This window comes from Balaenoptera ricei, chromosome 10 (genome assembly GCF_028023285.1).
Source record: "Balaenoptera ricei isolate mBalRic1 chromosome 10, mBalRic1.hap2, whole genome shotgun sequence".
In the NCBI taxonomy this organism is placed as follows: Eukaryota; Metazoa; Chordata; class Mammalia; order Artiodactyla; family Balaenopteridae; genus Balaenoptera; species Balaenoptera ricei.
Window position 1 is genome coordinate 58,603,706 of NC_082648.1, and position 20,477 is coordinate 58,624,182.

General features: G+C 38.8%; 1 protein-coding gene across 1 annotated transcript; it reads left to right on the forward strand.

Annotated features, from left to right (window-relative positions):
* The first annotated feature begins 1,674 nt into the window (after positions 1-1,674).
* CCT2 (chaperonin containing TCP1 subunit 2) lies at positions 1,675-20,471 on the forward strand. The gene is made up of 16 exons (XM_059936476.1): positions 1,675-1,772; positions 2,505-2,579; positions 2,685-2,750; positions 3,520-3,631; positions 4,452-4,528; positions 4,662-4,774; positions 5,632-5,834; positions 7,479-7,579; positions 7,879-8,006; positions 10,396-10,499; positions 13,584-13,703; positions 14,076-14,204; positions 14,402-14,505; positions 15,157-15,256; positions 16,467-16,608; positions 20,191-20,471. The coding sequence occupies exons 1-16, from the start codon at positions 1,770-1,772 to the stop codon at positions 20,219-20,221; spliced, it is 1,608 nt and encodes a 535-aa protein (XP_059792459.1). The 5' UTR covers positions 1,675-1,769; the 3' UTR covers positions 20,222-20,471.
* The last annotated feature ends 6 nt before the right edge of the window (positions 20,472-20,477 follow it).

Below are 20,477 nucleotides of genomic sequence, written 5' to 3' on the forward strand. Positions count from 1 at the left end.
GGGGGCCCGGGTTTGATCCCTGGTCAGGGAACTAGATCCCACATGCCGCAACTAAGAGTTCTCATGCTGCAACTAAGAGTTTGCATGCTCCAACTAAAGATCCCACATGTGGCAACGAAGATCCCGCATGCTGCAACTAAGACCAGGAGCAGCCAAAAAAATAAATATTTTTTTAAAAAATTGAAAACACCCATCAATGTTAACAATTGCCACAATCCAAGAGCTTGCTAAGAGATCAGTTAGTCAAAGGGAGAAAAAGGTATCAGATGCAAAGCTAAACAGATTTTTTTTTTTAAGTACAAAAATTTTGCTTTAAATGTCCTAGGGGTCAACTTAGAGAAAGTAGAAAACTGTTCCTAACAAACGGAAATATTTGGGATTGATTTTGCTCTTTACAAAGACATTATGTAAGAGGATATTAGTCATCTCTACAACTGTGTGTTGGGGGGAGGGGAGAATGAGTGAAATGCAAAACCTCCTGAAAGTGAGCAAGCCGGACAAAGTAAAAGTCTCCATCAGGGACTTCCCTGGTGGCACAGTGGTTAAGAATCCGCCTGCCAATGCAGCGGACACGGGTTCGAGCCCTGGTGCGGGAAGATCCCACATGCCACGGAGCAACTAAGCCCATGCGCCACAACGACTGAGCCTGCGCTCTAGAGCCCGCAAGCCACAACTACTGAGCCCGCGTGCCTAGAGCCCGTGCTCCACAGCAAGAGAAGCCACCGCAATGAGAAGCCCACGCACTGCAACAAAGAGTAGCCCCCGCTCACCGCAACTAGAGAAAGCCCGTGTGTAGCAACGAAGACCCAATGCAGCCAAAAATAAATAAATTTTAAAAAATTAAAAAAAAAAAAGTCTCCATCAGAGCTCACAAGACCTTGTCCTGGACAGTCCAATTGAGAACAGCGTTTTACAATCCAGTAAAAGAAATATGTCTTCCTCCATCTTAATAAATAATGTTTAAAATTAAAATAGCAATAAAATATTATTTAGGAATATAATGGTAAATGTTTTAAAAAGCTCAAAAAGTTGAAAGTGGTTGCTTCTGAGGAGAGGAATTAATGCGGTTGGTGAATTATGTTTTCCATTATTAGCGTTATTGAGCCCAAGCTCGCTCTGCTTGCTGCACAACAGGCCAATAAATCTGGAGGCGAGTTGTTGGGGCAGGGAATAATGACTTTAATCGCAAAGCTAGCGGACCTTGAAAGGGGGGGGGGGTTCCCCTGCGACGTCAACCAATGGCTGAGCGGGACTGCTACCAGTGGCTAACAGCCACGTGCCTGCCCCACCCCATTACATTAGTATACAACACTTTAAACTCTGTACATGTAGTACTTTAAAGCAACATTTTTTAAAGGTTAAATATGAGAAAAGAAAAATTAAACGTGCGAGAAAGAACTCCGTTGCTATGGCAACACCCACAGCGCACCGTCCCTCCCACCTTGGTGAGTTCTACTCCCAAACCTGTGGGCCTCACGCAAAATCTCCAGCTCTCCCCTTCCTGGTCCCCAGCGGGTGCCTCCAAAGGGAGCGGAGCGCCAGCAGAGGCCCCGCCCCTCCAGCGGGACGAGCAGCCTTTGCGAACCGCGGGGCTCCCCTCAAACGCTGTGCCCTCCCTTCCCCCAAGGGCGGTGCCAGGACGAGCGGCGCGCTGGCCGGGGCTCCGCCCCCTGCGGCAGAGCGTGTGGCGTCACTTCCGGCCTGTCTTTCCTCCGGCCTGGGGCGCGAGCTGGTGAAGGGTCGTTGTGTGTGCTGAACTCCTCGGAACCATGGTGAGTCTGGCCCTGTAGGCCCTTGCCCAAGGCCCGCCGTCCTCGGCCGTCTTCGGCCGTCCCCCGCCGTCCGCTGCCTCATCTGTATCCCAGCGCCGCGGGCTCCCTGTGTCTGTCCCCGGGCTCGCCGCACGTGGCGCAGGCCGCGGCGTGTGGCCTGCGCCGGGCCCGCAGGAGAGGCATGGGCCTGAAGGCCAGCATCTTGTTGTGACTCGGCCTCTCCACAGCCCCAGAACCCCGAGGCTCGGAGCTCACCCCAAGCGAAGAAATTTCTAGTGCACCGGGCGGGTCGGCGAGACGGGCTTCGTCCTCCCTCTCGGGGCGGAGCCTGGAGCGGCCAGAGGGCGAAGATGGCAGCGAGGCCGCAGCGTTCCCTCGTCCTCCTGGCGGTCGTCGTCGCGCGAGTGGCCTACCACCCCTGCCTGCCTTATCCTTAGTTTAAAATCATCTTTGCCATCTTTGGTCTCGCCATACTTACAGTCGATCTCTTTGGGGTAGAATTTTTATTCCTGAAGCGCTTAGAGATCCAAAATGCAGTGTCACCTAAGTCCCTCCTTCCGCTTTAAATAAATGACTGCCCCGATGATGGAGAGCTTCATTTGTTTAAAAAAGTACCCTGGGCTGTAAATTAATTTTCTCTTAGGTATCTACTTGTAAGTGTAGTGGAAGGCATCAAAGTATATGTGTTAAAGAATACTGGTATTCAAACTGAGTCTTGGTTTTCCTTTTTAGGCGTCCCTTTCCCTTGCACCTGTTAATATCTTCAAGGCTGGAGCTGATGAAGAGCGAGCAGAGACAGCTCGTCTGGTAAGCCTTTATCTCATTCTTATAAAGATACAGTAGTTTTTTGGTTTTTATTTACAATTTTAAGACTGTGAAGTTGATTTTGACCATCTCTGATTTTTATTCCAGTCTTCTTTTGTTGGTGCCATTGCTATTGGAGACTTGGTAAAGAGCACGTTGGGACCCAAGGGCATGGTAAGAAAAACAGGGAATTTTAAGTTTTTAATGTTGTTTTAGAGCCGTTAGAGATATAAAAACTTCTTTTGGATGCTTTGTTATCTTTAAAACTTAACTGTTAATTGTAAAAGTTAAGATATGGATATATACTCCTTACTAAAAATCAAAACAGTACCCATATGGCTAAAGTCCCCTCGATCACTATCCCCAGTGCCACTCACCTCCCCAGTGACAGACACTGTTACCATTTGGATATAAATCTAACCAATGTCTTTATTTTTATGTAGATGTACAGATATTTTATGTATTATAAAATATTATTTTATATATTCTCCCTGTAATAATAACATTGTTTTGTCGCGTGATAGATATTATTTGTATGTACTTTTTATGTAGCTTGGCTTTTTTAATTCCTTTCAGTATAAATAGATATACTGCCTCCTCTCTGACTGTCAAATAGTATTCTGTATCTTGCTTATTTTATAGTTTGTATTTATTACTGTATTGTGAGGGACCCTTAGTTTGTGTCCGTTGCTTTTGCTGTTACAGTATCGGAACAACCTTGTTCATGTCTCTCTGTTCTTCTGCTGTCTTTAGGAGTAGACAAAGGTTAGGACACCAAGGTTTGCTTTTGGGGGGGCTGTATGCAATGAAAAAATTTAAATGGATTCTGCCAAATAACCATCCAGAGTATTTACACATTAGCAGTATATGAGAGTACTGATGAATCTGTGCATTCTTCCAGATGTACTTATATCTTAACTTGAACCAAATATGTTCCTTTTAGGACAAAATTCTGTTAAGCAGTGGACGAGATGCTTCTCTTATGGTAACCAATGATGGTGCAACTATTTTAAAAAACATTGGTGTGGACAATCCAGCTGCTAAAGTTTTAGTTGGTGAGTCTGAGGATGACATTTTGTTAACATTTGGAAACAATTTTAAATAGGCTGTGTTGACTGTCCTTTCGATTCATTGATTATTTACTTTTTAATTGATTAGTATTGTTATTAAAATGCAAGCTTCTAGATGTGGTATATATACACAATGGAATATTTCTCAGCCATAAAAAAGAATGAAATAATGCCATTTGCAGCAACATGGATGGACCTAGAGATTATCGTACTAAGTGAAGTGAGTCAGAGAAAGACAAATAGCATATACTGTCACTTTTATGTGGAATCAAATATGACACTGTTGAACCTATCTATGAAACAGAAACAGACTCACATATACAGAACAGACTTGTGGTTGCCAAGGGCTGGGGGGAGGGATGGATTGGGAGTTTGGGATTAGCAGATGCAAACTATTATATATAGAATGGATATACAACAAGGTCCTACTATATAGCACAGAGAATTATATTCAGTATTCTGCATTAAACCATAATGGAAAAGAATATGAAAAAGAATATATATATGTGTACAACTGAACCACTTTGCTGTACAGCAAAAATTAGCACAGCATTGTAAGTCAGCTATACTTCAGTAAAATTTTTTAAAAAATACAATCTTCTGGAGTGCCATGTACTTAATGATGGTAAAACTACTGTATTTCAGGCTGAAAAGTTCAAAGAATTTGTCAGGTGAGGAAACCTAGATAAGTGAGATTTAGATTGGTAGTGGATATATTTGGAGAATTAGATAAGCTACCAAGGAGTAATTTAAAAAGCAGAATCAAATGTAAATGAGTTAATAACTAGCTTTTTTTCCCCCCTAGATATGTCAAGGGTTCAAGATGATGAAGTTGGTGATGGCACTACCTCTGTTACTGTTTTAGCAGCAGAATTGCTAAGGGTAAGAATATCTGAGCAACTTCAACTTCGTCTTACTGGGGTTTTTTTTTCTACTGTGGTTTTGAGTATCAGAAGTAATCAGGTTCTTACTACAGATTTAGTATTCATGCTTGTCTTCCACTGTTTATTAATAGGAAGCAGAATCTTTAATTGCAAAAAAGATTCATCCACAGACCATTATTGCGGGTTGGAGAGAAGCCACAAAGGCGGCAAGACAGGCTCTGTTGAATTCTGCAGTTGATCATGGGTCGGTATACCAAAATACTACTGTTTCAAACATTTAATGTTTAAATGTTCTTTTCGAAACACACTCAATGCAGGAAGTCTAGAGAGCAGTAAAAAGCATACACAAACATGATTCTGTTGGCTCATCCTGACTCAATAATAACCAGAAAAACCCCACATTACCCCCCAAGAGGTAGTAACTAAAGTTAAAGTTTGGGTTTCCAGGGTTTTTTTTGCACGTATAATCACAATAAACAAAATAAATAGTATTGTATAGAGGGTTTTTTAGCCTCTTTAACCTAGTTGAATAACTAGAACAGTTTCTAGGTGTCAGTGTTCTCTGTAATATTAGTTTTAGTAGAGGTATGCATTTGATTATGTGACTGCTATAATTCACCTATCTGTAATTGGAGATTTGTGTTTCAACAATTTTTAGCTTTATAGTGTTGTGACAGACTTGTTACTTAAAAAAGTAAGTATAATTGCTGGGTCCAAAGATATGTATGTATTTAAAGGCAATTTTATTTACCTTACAAGTAGTGCTCTAGCATTAATTTACAGTCCCACTAGCTGTACAACAATGCCTCGTTTCCCATGTTCTTGAAATTTTTGTTTGCTTGTGTTTCTCTTTTGGTAGTTTGCCAGCTTGGTGGGGAAAATAGTATCCTTTAATTTGTATTTCTTGATTACTGATAAGGTTTAATTTTTTTCATGTGACTTAGAGCCCTGACTGGTTGAGGTGAAAGTCTATTGACAAACAAGTATCTGGATAAATTTTGAGAAGTAAAACAGGGTTGATAACTTTCAGAGAAGCGTTTTAAGAACCGGCCTGAGTTTTTTTGTTCGTTTCTTGTTTTTTGTTTTGTTTTGCTTTTTTAGTTCTGACGAAGTTAAATTCCGTCAAGATTTAATGAACATTGCAGGAACAACATTATCTTCAAAACTTCTTACTCATCACAAAGACCACTTTACTAAGTTAGCTGTGGAAGCCGTTCTCAGACTGAAAGGCTCTGGTAATCTGGAGGCAATTCATGTCATCAAGAAGCTAGGAGGAAGTCTGGCAGATTCCTATTTAGATGAAGGTATGTACATATTGAATACGGGAAAAGAAGCCTTGACCAGTTGTTGAAAGCTAAGTACTGAGTGAATCCACTTTTAGTTAGTCAGGACTAGTGACACTTTGCAAAGCCAGAAAACTTGTCTTTAAGGACACAAATCATATTGCAACCATTTTTGTCATCTTAATTCATTTGTTATATTGACAGTGTCCTTGATCTTCTCATACTATCCCAGCATTTCTTTGATAACCTCTAGGTTTTACTTTATACCATGAAGTAAGTTAGTCTCTAATAAAGAGAAGTAGTTTTTTTTTTTTTTTTACTACAAGTCAGCTATTGTCAAATGGCACTTTTTCCAGGATTACATGTATTCTCTAGGAAGGGTCTGGGTAGGTCATACCAATTAGTTGGCAGGTGTTGAGAATATAGTTTCTGGTGTTCTTGAAGAGTGAGAAATGAGTTAGCAGCTGCGATTTCCTTAATAATAGTATGTTTTTTTCTTAGAGTGTGGATTTTTCAAAGCATCTTCACAGTGTATTCACAAAATAAACTGTACAAAGTATAGGCGTTCTATTCTACAGAGAAGGAAAAAACGGAGTAAATGGTGCTTTACAGTTTCTGCTCTACCAGTTAGTGATTTGGAGTCTGGGTTTTGTTGCAAAAATGCATGTTGTTTGTCTCTTTCACAGGAGTAACAATTCTGAAAATATTCTTGGTTGAATTTATATGTAAGGGCTGTATAGCATTTCTCATAGGGGTTGGTGGTAGGGAAAGATAATTAAAACAAGGATAGCTACCATTGAATGTCTGCTCTGTGCCAGGCATTCTAATAGGAATTTTACTTAAAATATCATTCGTTTCTCATGATGTTGATCCAGTGAGTGAGAATTAAGTTCAGCTGAATAGAGCAGAAAACCCAAGGTGATAATGGCTTAATAAGGTAAAAGTTATGTATGTATCTAAAAGAAGCCTGGAGAGATACACAATACTTAGTTCGTATGATAGTTCCAAATCAGCAGGGCCCTAGGCTGGTAGCTAGCATCTCTGCCGCTGGTGATATTCTTGTTTATAGATGAGTAGCTAGGGTTGAACTATTTGTCCAAGGTTTCATACATAACCCGTAAGCAGCATGAGCATGATTGGGGCCAGGTTTGTCTGACTGCTGTCCATGACGTTTCATTTTATCACCAGCCTCGGTGTTTAAAAAGTTCACTCATCTCTAGTAATACCCTGTGTATCTGAGTTTTCACAGCTTGTTTTCTTTTTTGTTGGTTTTAAGCTAATGAAAGTGGACTTTAACAGCTTTGCATTGCAACGCACACACCTGCAAATGTAATGTGTCTCTGAGACAAAAGATTCAAAATGCTATTGACTCTCTTTTAAAAAATTAATTTGTATTGAAATATAGGTTGCTGTACAAAAATGCTCTGTTTACTCTTAATATTTCTACTGTGCTCACATTTTCTGTTTCGCATTTTATTTTTTAAATGATCTGCTAAATTGATTCTTATGGTCACTGCTCTAGTGGAATATTTTTAGGTTCTAGGAGCTTGATGAATTGGACTTAAATGCATTCTTTGAAAGAGTAATTTGATACAGCAGATTACCTTAAAAGATTTATTAACACAGCCTTGAAATATTTAATACAATGCTATCCTTATATTGTAGGCTTTCTGTTGGATAAAAAAATTGGAGTAAATCAACCAAAGCGAATTGAAAATGCTAAAATTCTTATTGCAAATACTGGTATGGATACAGACAAAATTAAGGTACGTTAAACTACATTTCTTGGAATTATAATTGCTAGCTGCTGTAAACTTGGGCTGATAGTCAGTTGCACTAAAAAAAACCCTTATAGGGTTTGTATACATATGAATGTATATTTATATATATTCTTATATAGTTTCTTACCTTCTGATTATATACATGAATATATATTTATATTGTACGCATGCATACACACATGCACGCATAGTTTTTGGTGTATTTACATTAAAAAGTTTAAATATGCTATGAAACTTGCGAGTAAGGGAAGTGATGCTATTTTTTATGCTTTCCTTTGTCTTAGATATTTGGTTCCCGGGTAAGAGTTGATTCTACAGCAAAAGTTGCCGAAATAGAACATGCAGAAAAGGAAAAAATGAAGGAGAAAGTTGAACGTATTCTAAAGCATGGGATAAATTGCTTTATTAACAGGTCTGTGTATGCTTGTGCTAACAGTATTTATAACAATCCAAGAAAGGATTGTTTTCTGCAAAGATGTAGGAAAATTCTTTTATATTGAATTTAGTTATTTAGGAAGTATTTTTTTCCAAATGTAAATAAAATTGTACAGCAAGGCATTTGCCTTACAATGATTTTAGTGAAAATTTATGGTAATATACTTTATTAAACCTTTTTGTGTCAACAATAACTGTTTCCTGTTTTGGCAGTTATATTATTAGTTTGGGCTGTAGTATACCTGTATTTGTAAGAGAGATTTAATTCCACATTAAATGATGGAGGTTTGAAGTACGTAAAAGCTAATGGTAGCAGAGGAATAAAACAAGGATGAAGAGGTGAAAAGTATTAAGAGTTTTAGGGCTTATCTTTAATTTGTGTGAAGAAAATATGTGTAAACCTTCCCCATGTATTCTTAATATTCAGTATCTAAGGTTTTTATGGATTATTTTTCTTTTAGCACCTTTAATTATTATTTATTTATTTATTCATTTATTTATTTTGGCTGTGTTGGGTCTCCGTTTCTGTGCGAGGGCTTCCTCTAGCTGCGGTAAGCGGGAGCCTCTCACTATCGTGGCCTCTCGTTGCGGAGCACAGGCTCCAGACGCACAGGCTCAGTAGTTGTGGCTCACGGGCCTAGTTGCTCCGCGGCATGTGGGATCTTCCCAGACCAGGGCTCGAACCCGTGTCCCCTGCATTAGCAGGCAGACTCTCAACCACTGCGCCACCAGGGAAGCCCCCTATGGATTATTTTGAATGGAGAAAAATACCAAGAGAAACAGGGCATTTCAGTGAAAAGGCAGTAGTTAACTTTGAGAGAGATTTACCATTTGATGGAAAATAATTGTTATAAGCCAAATGTGTGTGGGCTTTTACAAGTTAATTACTAGGGACTTCCCTGGTGGTACAGTGGTTGGGAATCCGCCTGCCAATGCAGAGAACAGGGGTTCGAGCCCTGGTCTGGGAAGATCCCACATGCTGCAGAGCACCTAAGCCCATGTGCCACAGCTACTGAGCCTGTGCTCTAGAGCCCACGTGCCACAACTACTGAGCCTGTGCGCTGCAACAAGAGAAGCCACCGCAATGAGAAGCCTGCGCACCGCAAAGAAGAGTAGCCCCCGCTCGCCGCAACTAGAGAAAGCCCGTGCAGCAACGAAGACCCGACGCAGCCAAAAATAAATTAATTAATTGATTAAAAAAAGAAAAAAAGCTAGTTTTTAAACTTCTATGAGATCTATGATTCTGATACGGCACATTTTGCTTAGCAGTGCTTTATACTAGGTATGAACATTTTTTCTCTGGCTTTATTTAAGTTACAAACTTTTAAACAGGTGTCCTTTTTACTCCTGTTGTATGAGTAACATTTGCTCATTTTGGGAGGTATGAAAGTATAAAGAAGGAACAGAATTCTCCCAGAAATTCTTTTATTAAGTTGATTTGTGGTGTGTGTGTATGTTGTTTCAATTCTTCATCTAGTGTGATCATATGGTATAAACTTTTATAACATGCTTTTTTTACCTAACAGTATATATATTTTACTTAAAATTACAAAATTTTCATAATTGGTAAATTGAGATTTACACAAACACTCTTCACAGATATTGGAAAGTTTTGTTCTTCTGTATAAAAATTCTTACACATATCTTCATTTAATTAATATCTGAATTTTCTTGCTGTAGAGTCTCAGGAGTAGAATCAAAGCATATAAACATAGATAAGGGTTTTGTTTTGTTTTTTGGTTTTTCTAGTAAATTTGTTTTTTAATTTATTTATTTTTGGCTGCGTTGGATCTTGTTGCTGTGTGCGGGCTTTCTCTAGTTGCGGCGAGCGGGGGCTACTCTTCGTTGCAGTACACAGGCTTCTCACTGTGGTGGCTTCTCTTGTTGCAGGGCACAGGCTCTAGGCGTGCGGGCTTCAGTAGTTGTGGCTTGTGGGCTCTAGAGCATGGGCTCACCAGTTGTGGCACATGGGCTTAGTTGCTCCGAGGCGTGTGGGATCGTCCTGGAGCAGGGCTTGAACCCGTGTCCCCTGCCTTGGCAGGCGGATTCTTAACCACCGTGCCACCAGGGGAGCCCATAGATACGGGTTTTGATGCATTACTGCTAAATTGTTTTTCAGAATTATTGGTTCCTTTTATACTGTCAATGGCAGTATAAAAAACAATATCCATTTTCAGTACTAACATGGATGCACTAGTATAATTTATAAAGTATTATACAATAATAAGTAAGAAATGTTACCTTGTTCTAATTTGCATTTCTTTGATTACTGGTGAGGTAAAAATATTTTCATGTTTTTTAGTCTAATGTATTTTATCTTGCGAAGTAACCATTTTGAACAATATTTTTTCATATTTTATTTATAGGCAATTAATTTATAATTATCCTGAACAGCTCTTTGGTGCTGCTGGTGTTATGGCTATTGAGCATGCAGATTTTGCAGGTGTGGAACGCCTTGCTCTTGTCACAGGTATGGGAAAAAGGCATTAATTTCTAACATAATAATTACTCTTGGATTTACTGAGTGTTAGTGTATTTAACTCATTGCTAAGAGGACAAAGAGATTCCCTTAAGGATCCTAGAATCTAAAGTTATTCTGAAATCTGACATACTTTTTGATATCTTTACATTATTATTTTTTATTTTTTTAAATAATTCTTTATTTATTTAATTTTTTTTTTTGGCTGTGTTGGGTCTTCGTTTCTGTGCGAGGGCTTTCTCCAGTTGCGGCAGGCGGGGGCCACTCTTCATCGCGGTGCACGGGCCTCTCACTATCGCGGCCTCTCTTGTTGCGGAGCACAGGCTCCAGACGCGCAGGCTCAGTAGTTGTGGGTCACGGGCCCAGCTGCTCCGCGGCATGTGGGATCTTCCCAGACCAGGGCTTGAACCCGCGTCCCCTGCATTGGCAGGCGGATTCTCAACCACTGCGCCACCAGGGAAGCCCCCTTTACGTTATTTTTAATATACCAAGTTAAATGCCAGCTTTGCCATAGGTGTAGGTTTATTTTTGCTATGTTGTTTTAAAGATACTATCTTTTCTCACAAACCCACAGGACTACTGTTCTAAACATAGTCTAAATAAACTGAAGCTTAAAAAAACGGAGTCTTTTTTTTGTTTGTTTTTTGGTTTTTGGGTTTTTTTTGGCTGCGTCCGGTCTTAGTTGCGGCATGCTGGATCTTTGTTGCGGTACACGGGCTTCTCTTCGTTCATGGAGTGCAATTTAGTTGCCCCGCGGCATGTGGGATCTTAGTTCCCCGACCGCAGAACGAACCCGCGTCCTTTGTGTTGAAAGGCAGATTCTTAACCACTGAACCACCAGGGAAGTCCCAAAAAAAAGGAGTCTTAAGTCTTACCTAGTTTATTCATTTAATTTTAGTGCTAAGTGAGTAGTTGAATGCTTTGTGCCCTGTGTGATAGTGCAGTTGGAATAGTAACCTTTATTGAACATTTAACTATATGCCAGACAATGGGTCAAATACTTAAGCGTTGCTTTTGTTAATTTTTTAAAATTTATGAAAGTAATAAACGTTGAATAAGTGTGAAACATTCCAGCAGTGTATGATGAAAAGTTAGTTTACTCCAGTATCCTTCAGTAGAGGTATATGAGTTTTATAATCCCAGTATAGACTAGAAAGTGTGTCTACAGATATGTTTACATCAAAGTGACATAGAGTGCAGTTGTTCACTTTTTTTAGTAATGGTTTTTAAAGTAACCTCTAAATAGCCCTTAAAAACTAAGTATAACAGTCTTTATCCTCTAATTTTCAGGCGCTTGAAAATGAATGAATAGGCTGGAAAGTTGGCTTGCTATCTGGCAGTGAGAATTAAGGAGAGTGGGGTTTTAGATGTAAAGCCACTAGGAACATCAGATTCAGTTCAGAACTGCTGTGTGTATTAGAGAAATTAAACTATACCAAGTAGATAGTAGGATTGGTCTCATTTCAAAATAACTTCTTAAGCCATTTTTAATAATTTGAGAAGCATAGTGTTCTGACCTAAAAAGAGACATTTTACTTTCATTAATTATTTGGAAGTGGGTTTACCTGATTTAAAAGTTATTGCATACTTGTTGCTTAAGGTGGTAAAACTTATGATGCTTATGTTTACTTAATTCTTCCCTTAATGCAACAGAATTAAAGACATGACATAAGAACTGTGAATGATAGCACATTCATGGGATAAGTTGATATCATAAGGACTTGATAACATGAAATTGCCACATACACTTAGAAGAAAATTAACTGTACCAAGCTCACCAAACTGTATGGCTGTGAAGTAGACTCCATGGTGGCTCCCATCCTTAGTAACATCTGTTGTCAAGATGTGTGAAATTGCTTCTTGCAAATGTCTAGAAATATTTTTTAACAGGTGCACATGAATGAGTGTAGGATAAGTGAAAATTCTCATAAGCCAAATTGGTCTCATTTGGGGGATATGATGTCCCAAACATCTATTGTGTCTCACGTCTAGACACAAAGCAGTCTCAGGAATTTGCCAACCAAAAGTAAGAAGAGCTTCAGCTATACAGATTATGAGTGTAAATTAGTAGACTTGGGAAGACCTGAGTCCCTTTTATAAATTAATTGTAAAATAGAAATAAAGCATCAAGTATTCAGCAGATTTATCAGTAAGGTGTAGGGAAAGGGGTTGGTTGATGATTGAGGGAATCTATTAAAAGAGAGAGTAATGAGCTAGAGAAAAGGATTTAATTTTATTTATTTATTTTTTGGCCAAGCCGTGTGGCATGCGGGATCTAAGTTCCCCGATCAGGGATTGAACCCATACCCCCTGCAGTGGAATTGCAGAGTCTTAACCACTGGACTGCCAGGGAAGTCTGAGAAAAGGATTTTAAAATTGAAACCTAACTTTTGCTTAATTAAGAACCAGGAAAGGAAATGTTTATAGCATGGAAGATGGAGGGAAAATAGGAATAAAAATAAGACCTAAGGAATAAAATGAATATAGTTTTTTGACTTCTCATTAAGTTTGCTCTGGGAAATCCTCAGTATACATTTCCCGTTTTTTCTAGGCCCAGGTGCTCACGATTTTAAGCAGTTCCTAGTGTCAGTACATCTGTTGATATAATAAGATTAGTCAAATATTTTCATGTTTTGTTGTGGGATATTGGATCATAGGAGTACTGGTGTTCTAGATTGAATTCAGAAGAGAATCTGAATTTAAATTCAGGCTTAAAGGTAAATGTCAGAATCTCAACTGAGGTGGTATTATTACACAGTGTGTGCATATAGGTCTGAAGCCAGATTGCTTGTATTTGAATTTCAGCTTCATATTTGTTCAAGCTATGTAACCTTGGATGAGCAACTAAACATTTCTTTGCCTCAGTTTTACCACTTCTAAATGGGGTGATAAATGAAGGCTGTCTTATTAGGGTTGTTGTGAAGATTAAATAATTAGTTTGTATGAATTGCTTCAGAGTGCTTGGCGTATAGTAAGCAGTCAACTTAAATATTGTGTTTTCTATTCATTACTGCTTGTTAGAAAACAAATTTTAAACCTGTTGTGCATTTAATTAATGTATATTTTTGTGCATAGGTGGTGAAATTGCGTCTACCTTTGACCACCCAGAACTAGTGAAGCTTGGAAGTTGCAAACTTATTGAGGAAGTCATGATTGGAGAAGACAAACTGATTCACTTTTCTGGGGTAGCCCTTGGTGAGTGATTATGTAGATCCTGGTATAGGTTCCTAAATCTTTGGTAGGCTCTTTTGAAGTGAAAGAAACAGTTACTAGTTACCATAGTTACTAGAATATATGTCTTAATTCTTGAGAAATTCTAGTTTCAATCTCTTGAGGGCAGCCTCATGTTAACTTTGTGTTTGTGAACAGTGCATATTCAATATAGTTGTTTTAGATAGCTTCGAACTGTTAGGAATGTGGATTGTTAGCAAAGAGAAGGTAGCAATGGAAGACATGTCAGCTTTCAAAACCGAGTATAACCTATATAAGTAATAGAAGGCAAACTTTTATGTTTTATAACTAAGTGTTCGCTGTCACATAAGAATATTATTATTTTTTTAACTTTAGGTGAGGCTTGCACCATTGTTCTGCGTGGTGCCACTCAACAAATTTTAGATGAAGCAGAAAGATCTTTGCATGATGCTCTTTGTGTTCTTGCCCAAACTGTGAAAGATTCTAGAACAGTTTATGGAGGAGGTAAGCATTTGAAAAATATTGAACATATTTTATTTCTTGAAGTGTAGTAGTGGCTTTTGGCTTTAATGTTTCTTATAGGAACTTCATATTGCCTTTGCACTTAATTGTTAATGCTTAATATATCTTAAGGGAAGTCTAATTTAGTGTCTTGGAGACAACTAAGCATAATGATATGTTCTTGGATTTTTAATCTGTAGGCTGTTCTGAGATGCTGATGGCTCATGCTGTGACACAGCTTGCGAGTAGAACACCGGGCAAAGAAGCCGTTGCAATGGAGTCTTATGCTAAAGCACTGAGAATGGTAAGTTAATGAAAAAGAGAGCCTTGAATTTAAATTTTGTAGGTATTGATGGTTTTTAAATGAATCCATTCTTCTCTCTTGGGCAGAAAATACTTAACTTTCTTGGCTTTAAGAATTGGTTCACACTGCTTAAATTTGATTTTGGAGTTTATCTTCTTTATGAGCAGTAATTAAAAGGAAGCAGATTTTACATTTTTTTTTTTTTTTAATTTATTTTATTTATTTATTTTTGGCTGCGTTGGGTCTTCGTTGCTGCACGCGGGCTTTCTCTAGTTGTGTCGAGCAGAGGCTACTCTCCGTTGCGGTGTGCGGGCTTCTCACTGCAGTGGCTTCTCTTGTTGCGGAGCATGGGCTCTAGGCACATCGGCTTCATTAGTTGTGGCTCGCAGGCTCAGTAGTTGTGGCTTGCGGACTCTAGAGCGCAGGCTCAGTCATTGTGGCGCATGGGCTTAGTTGCTCCACAGCATGTGGGATCTTCCCAGACCAGGGCTCGAACCCGTGTCCCCTGCATTGGCAGGCGGATTCTTAACCACTGCGCCACCAGGGAAGCCTACATTGTTTTTAAATGTATAATTTTAGAAAGCTTTTCTTATAGTTAGTAAATTAACTTTCTTTTAGTAGAAAAGTTACCATGTCTTCTTCACTTCATAGTTGCCAACTATCATAGCTGACAATGCAGGCTATGACAGTGCAGATCTGGTGGCACAGCTCCGAGCGGCCCATAGTGAAGGCAATACAACTGCTGGACTGGGTAAGAAATTAATTGGGACCATGTGGTCTTTTTTTTTTTTTTTTGGCTGCGTTGGGTCTTCGTTGCTGGGCTTTCTCTAGTTGCAGCAAGTGGGGGATACTGTTTGTTGAGGTGCGCAGGCTTCTCTTGTTGCGGAGCACAGGCTCTAGGCACATGGGCTCAGTAGTTGTGGCTCGGGGGCTCAGTAGTTATGGCACACGGGCTTAGTTGCTCCGTGGCATGTGGGATCTTCCCGGACCGGGGCTCGAACCCGTGTCCCCTGCATTGGCAGGTGGATTCTTCACCACTGCGCCACCAGGGAAGCTCCTGTGGTAGTTGTTCAGAGTAACTCTTGACCAGGTTCTTTTATTTTTTTTATTTTTTAAAAAAGATGAATTCTCATAATAACCATATAAAAGGTTCCTGTGACCCTTGCCTTTATAGCCATTATACATTCTAGAAAAATGTTTAACTTCATAATGTCTACACTGTCAAAATTTTATTATTCCCTAAGAGGGGGTGTAACATTAGTTAGAAGATTTTTAACTTGTTTGTTATATAATGACTGTAGGATTTAAATATATAAAAACAGTACTTATATTCTCAAGTAAGTGTAAACTTTACTGTATCTCTTATAATCAGTATTAACTCCTAATCTCACAGTAAACTTATTCTGAGACATTCTTGAGAGTAGATCTCTGATACATAACATAAAAATGGCCAAAAAAAAGACTTAATTCAGATTGGAAAATTTCCCAACAAAATGTCTAGGACATAAAAGGAACAGTTTTAGAGAGTAGATAATCCTGCCACTGGACAAGAGAGAGCTTAATGAATAATCTGTCAGAAGGTGAAGGGGGATTCTAATAAGAAAAGTAGATGACTTCTGAATTCTCTTCCAGTTCTTAAGAATCCATGGTGTGTTCAGTGATGAGCAAATTTTCTGCAGTTTTATTTGTAGATAGAGAAAGATGGGTGATATAGTGTTGTGTATAAATTTTTCATTATTTGACATAGTTACTCTCCATTGATGTAGATGATCAATAGTTGACCTTCCACTTTTCTAAAAGGCTTTCCTTGAGTGATAGTCTGATGAGAATGCTCTAACTAAATTGAGTAATTAGTTGTAATCTTATTTTTTATAAGTCAGGATTAATTTTGTTAGGTCATTAGATATGTTTTGATACTTTAGTTGTTAAGATTAGTTGTTTATTTAGTAAATACTTTCCAGATATGAAGGAAGGTACCATTGGAGATATGGCAATGCTGGGTATAACAGAAAGTTTCCAAGTGAAGCGACAAGTTCTTTTAAGTGCAGCTGAAGCAGCAGAGGTGATTCTACGTGTGGACAACATCATCAAGGCAGCACCAAGGTATCGTAACACTTTAAAGAACATTTCTTAGGAAAATTAACATGGAAACAAAAAATAGGTATATTTTTGATAATTGTAGTTGATGGGAAGTGGAGCTCTTTTGTTTAGATAACAGTATTTTGCAAGTTATTTAAAATATGTAATCACAACTCTTAGATTTAAGCCAGAAAAGCTTAGGTGGGGAGAAGGGTGTGGGTAACACAGGGTAGCCCTCAAGATTGAAAGGGCGCATAAAGAGCCAGGCTTGGGAAGGTCAAAAACCAGAGAACTTGGGGGTGGGCGTGTAGTAGTAAGAACTGATGTCTGTTTACCAGGATGAGTTGGCTTCAGTCATTTTCTGTCCTGGGTACACTTTTTCATATATACATTCTTAAGTACATAATATGCAGAGTTCCCTACATATTCCTATTCCAGCAGCATTTTTTTTTTTTCTTTTTTTTTTTTTGGCCGTGCCTTGTGGCATGTGGGATCTTAGTTCCCTGAGCCCTCGCCCCCTGCAGTGGAAGCATGGAGTCTTAACCACTGGACCGCCAGGGAAGTCCCTCCAGCAGCTTTTTAAGATGAAAATTCTTTTAAAAACTCATTCACACAAAAATGATGAAGTGGCCAGAGAAATCTTAACATGTGAAGATTCAGTTAATAATTTTAATTAATTAAATTAACTACTAATTGCTAATTAGTAGTTATGAAAACCATTTATTTTACCTGTTAGTGGAAGTTCAGGGAGAGGGAAGGGGTTGGTGGCTTGAACCAGTACACAGAGGTGAATGAAGGTGGTGAGAAGGGATTGATAATAGGTCTATTTTTGAAGGTAGAGCCGGCAGGATTTGATGATGGGTTGGATATAAGGTCTGTGAGGAAAGGGATTGGATAATTCAAGGGTGTTTGGGAGGTGGGGGGAGTGTCTTATAAGGTTTTTATTCAGAGCACCTTAATAATTGCCACATTTCTCCAATACGTTAAACACACTTCCATTTCTTCAAGGATAGAGAAGAAAAAAGAAAATTCTAAATAAATTTCGTCAGAAAAATCTGAATTGTGTTTTAACATGACAGTATTAAACATTTTTAGTTCAGGAATAAAACGTGGAAATTTCCAGCAAACAAAACAACAGTTACAAACCAAAAAAAAGGAAAAATAACTACTGGGGCATGTAATTCAAGGTTTTTGTTGAGAAAAATAAAGTTTCTCTTAGGTGGAGGAAGGCTTTGGGAGGGGGAAGATGGGGGTTTTCCATTTTGGACATTTGAGATGTCTGTTGAGAAAGCAGTTAGTTGGATAGTTGGGTCTGTAGTTCAGGGGAGAAGTTCGAGCTGTGGTTATAAATTTAGGAGTTGTCAGCCTGTACGTGTTATATAAGGCCATGAGACTGATTGAGTCCCCAAAAGAGTGAACGTAGCTAAAGAAGGGAAAGGGTTTTTTTTTAGGACTGAGTGCTTGAGAATTCCAGTAATAAGTTTGGGAAGATTCAGAGCAACCATCAAGGGTCACTAAGAAGGATTGTGAAGTATAGGTAATTATTAAACTGGATGATGGATACATGAGGATTCATTATACAGCCCCTACTTTTATACATACTTTTGAAATTTCCCATAATACAAAATTCTAAGGTTGGGGGGTGCGGGGTGCCACTGAGGTAGGAGGAAAACCAAGGGAATGTGTGTCCCAGAAGCCAAATTAAGGAAGTATTTGGGGAGGAGGAGTGATCAACTGCCAAGATGATGCAAATAGGTCGAGTAAGATAAGGACTGAAAATTGATCCTAAAAACTGGATTTAGCAACAGAGGTCGTTGGTAGTCTTCATGAGCAGTTTTAGTGGAATAGAGGGGGCAAAAGTCTGAAGTAAATCCGATAGAGGCTGGGAAAAGAGGAGTTGGAGGAAATGTATGTAGACTGCTTCTTCGGGGAGTGTATTGTGAATGGGAGCAGAGAAGTGGGATAGTAACTAGAGGAGGTGTGGGTCATTACTGTGAAAATTCAGTGTGTGTAAGTGGGAGGAGTTTCATAGAGAGGAAATGATCGATGCAGAAGAGGGGTGCAGTCCACCAGCAGCTGCTGGATCTGGAGAACAAGAGGAGGACAGGAGGGAGGTAGGAATGTTATTAGGAAAGTATGCCCTAAGTAGACTTAAGTTCTTTGTGCAGAATCCTGCAGCACTCCTTTCATTGGCTTTCTTCTATGAAGGGCAACTATCCTCTTACTATTGAAGGAAAGAGTAGAAAATAATGATTTGGATGTGGAGAGAAAAGCTGAAATGCTATTCAAATCTACTGTTGTGAGTGGAAAGGACTGGGCTGAAGATCTAGATTCTCTGCTCCTGGTATTGGGAGGATAGGGTAATAAGGAGCACTCATATTTTGAACTGGAAAAATAGTGAGGGAAGGAAAAGCTGACGCAGTTTTCCTGGAAGCAGTGCCGCCACAGATGGTTAAATACAGTTACAGTTTCTGTTGTCTTCTAGCAGAATGACAGCAAAAGGAAACTGAGTTCTATAAGTAAAATTTTCTGACTTGGGAGCAAGGTCACATAGCTGCACCCACCCTCAGAAATCTTTGTAATACCTTAGCACCCTCAACCACATTTGAAATATAAACTGTAGTACCTCGTTTGATCTGATATCACTGTTTTCAAAGTTTAAGTGTCTTTTAAATATATTAGAAATTCTGAGTAATTTGCAGTAAAGAAACATGAGTAATTTTGTTTAACTCAGCCTTCCCAAACATACTGGGCTATGTACTTCTTTTCAAACTCATTATTAACCTCCAGGGAATTAATTTTTCAGATCAGTGCTTTGTGACAGCTGCTTGATAACTTTTTCTATATTGACATCCTTCGGTCATACTCCTATAAGCTACCGAGGTTGGAAGGTTTATCTCTGTATGATCCCAGTATGCTGTACTCTCTGGATCTGTTTTTATGCTTTTTCTGCTTCTCTTAAGTGTTGTGTTTGCCTCTAGAAGCAGTGTTTCCACAGTCATTAAGTAAACAATTTCGCTAGTATCCCTACCACGCCCCCTTCCTGATTCGCTATGTATGGTCACCAGAGAATAAAAGTTTAACATCACAGGTGTGTGAGAGGTACTGTTGGCATACTTCAGTGAATTACCCAACCCCATCACCAGCTTATCTATTGGCATTTGTTTTTGTTCATTTAGAATAGTGATCCAGAGGTTTTAATTTAGAAACCCCAAAGCCTTGTCATTTTACAACTTCTGATGGAGAGAACCAACCATCTTTGACTAATTTAGTAAAATTCACTAACGTATTGGTTAAAAACATGAATTAACCATTTTCTGGAGAATACATATTTGGTAAGTAGGTTGTTTGGATGAGAAGCTGAGAACTGCTGAATACCTACAGGCCTTCACATTCCACAGATTTTTTCTGTCCTCTTACTAATACAATAATTAAGGGATGTTAATTGTGAGGTAGAAACATTCTGTTTACACATTTAAAATTGGTTTTAGTAAAAGTAGGATTATAGCTGTGTTTGTATTTAATATAGACCTTTGGTTACAATCATGCTTTTCATTTTCACCGTTGCCTTTGTTTTCTTAACTGTACGTTTTATGATTCTTGCAGGAAACGTGTCCCTGATCACCTCCCCTGTTAAGCATTCCCATATGCTGTTGAGCTCTGGAGCAGTTCATAGTAAAGTTGTGTTTGAAAGACTTTGACCTCCTGAACGAAGACTATAGAATTGAAGCTTACCTGTGGCTGTTATATCCTTAAGATTGGACATTTAACTGACCTTCTATTTTAACATGGGTCTAATTTATTTGCTATTTCATTTTCCATAAAATTCAGTTGATTTAAGAGTTCATTTCTCATACTGTGCATCAAAATAAAAATTTGAACAATTACCTAGT

What these genes read in the sequence shown, in the direction of transcription:
- CCT2 (XM_059936476.1), top strand. An exon ending in AGATTCCTATTTAGATGAAG is followed by an intron (nt 5,835 to 7,478) that starts GTATGTACATAT and finishes CTTATATTGTAG; the next exon opens with GCTTTCTGTTGGATAAAAAA. An exon ending in TGGATACAGACAAAATTAAG is followed by an intron (nt 7,580 to 7,878) that starts GTACGTTAAACT and finishes CCTTTGTCTTAG; the next exon opens with ATATTTGGTTCCCGGGTAAG.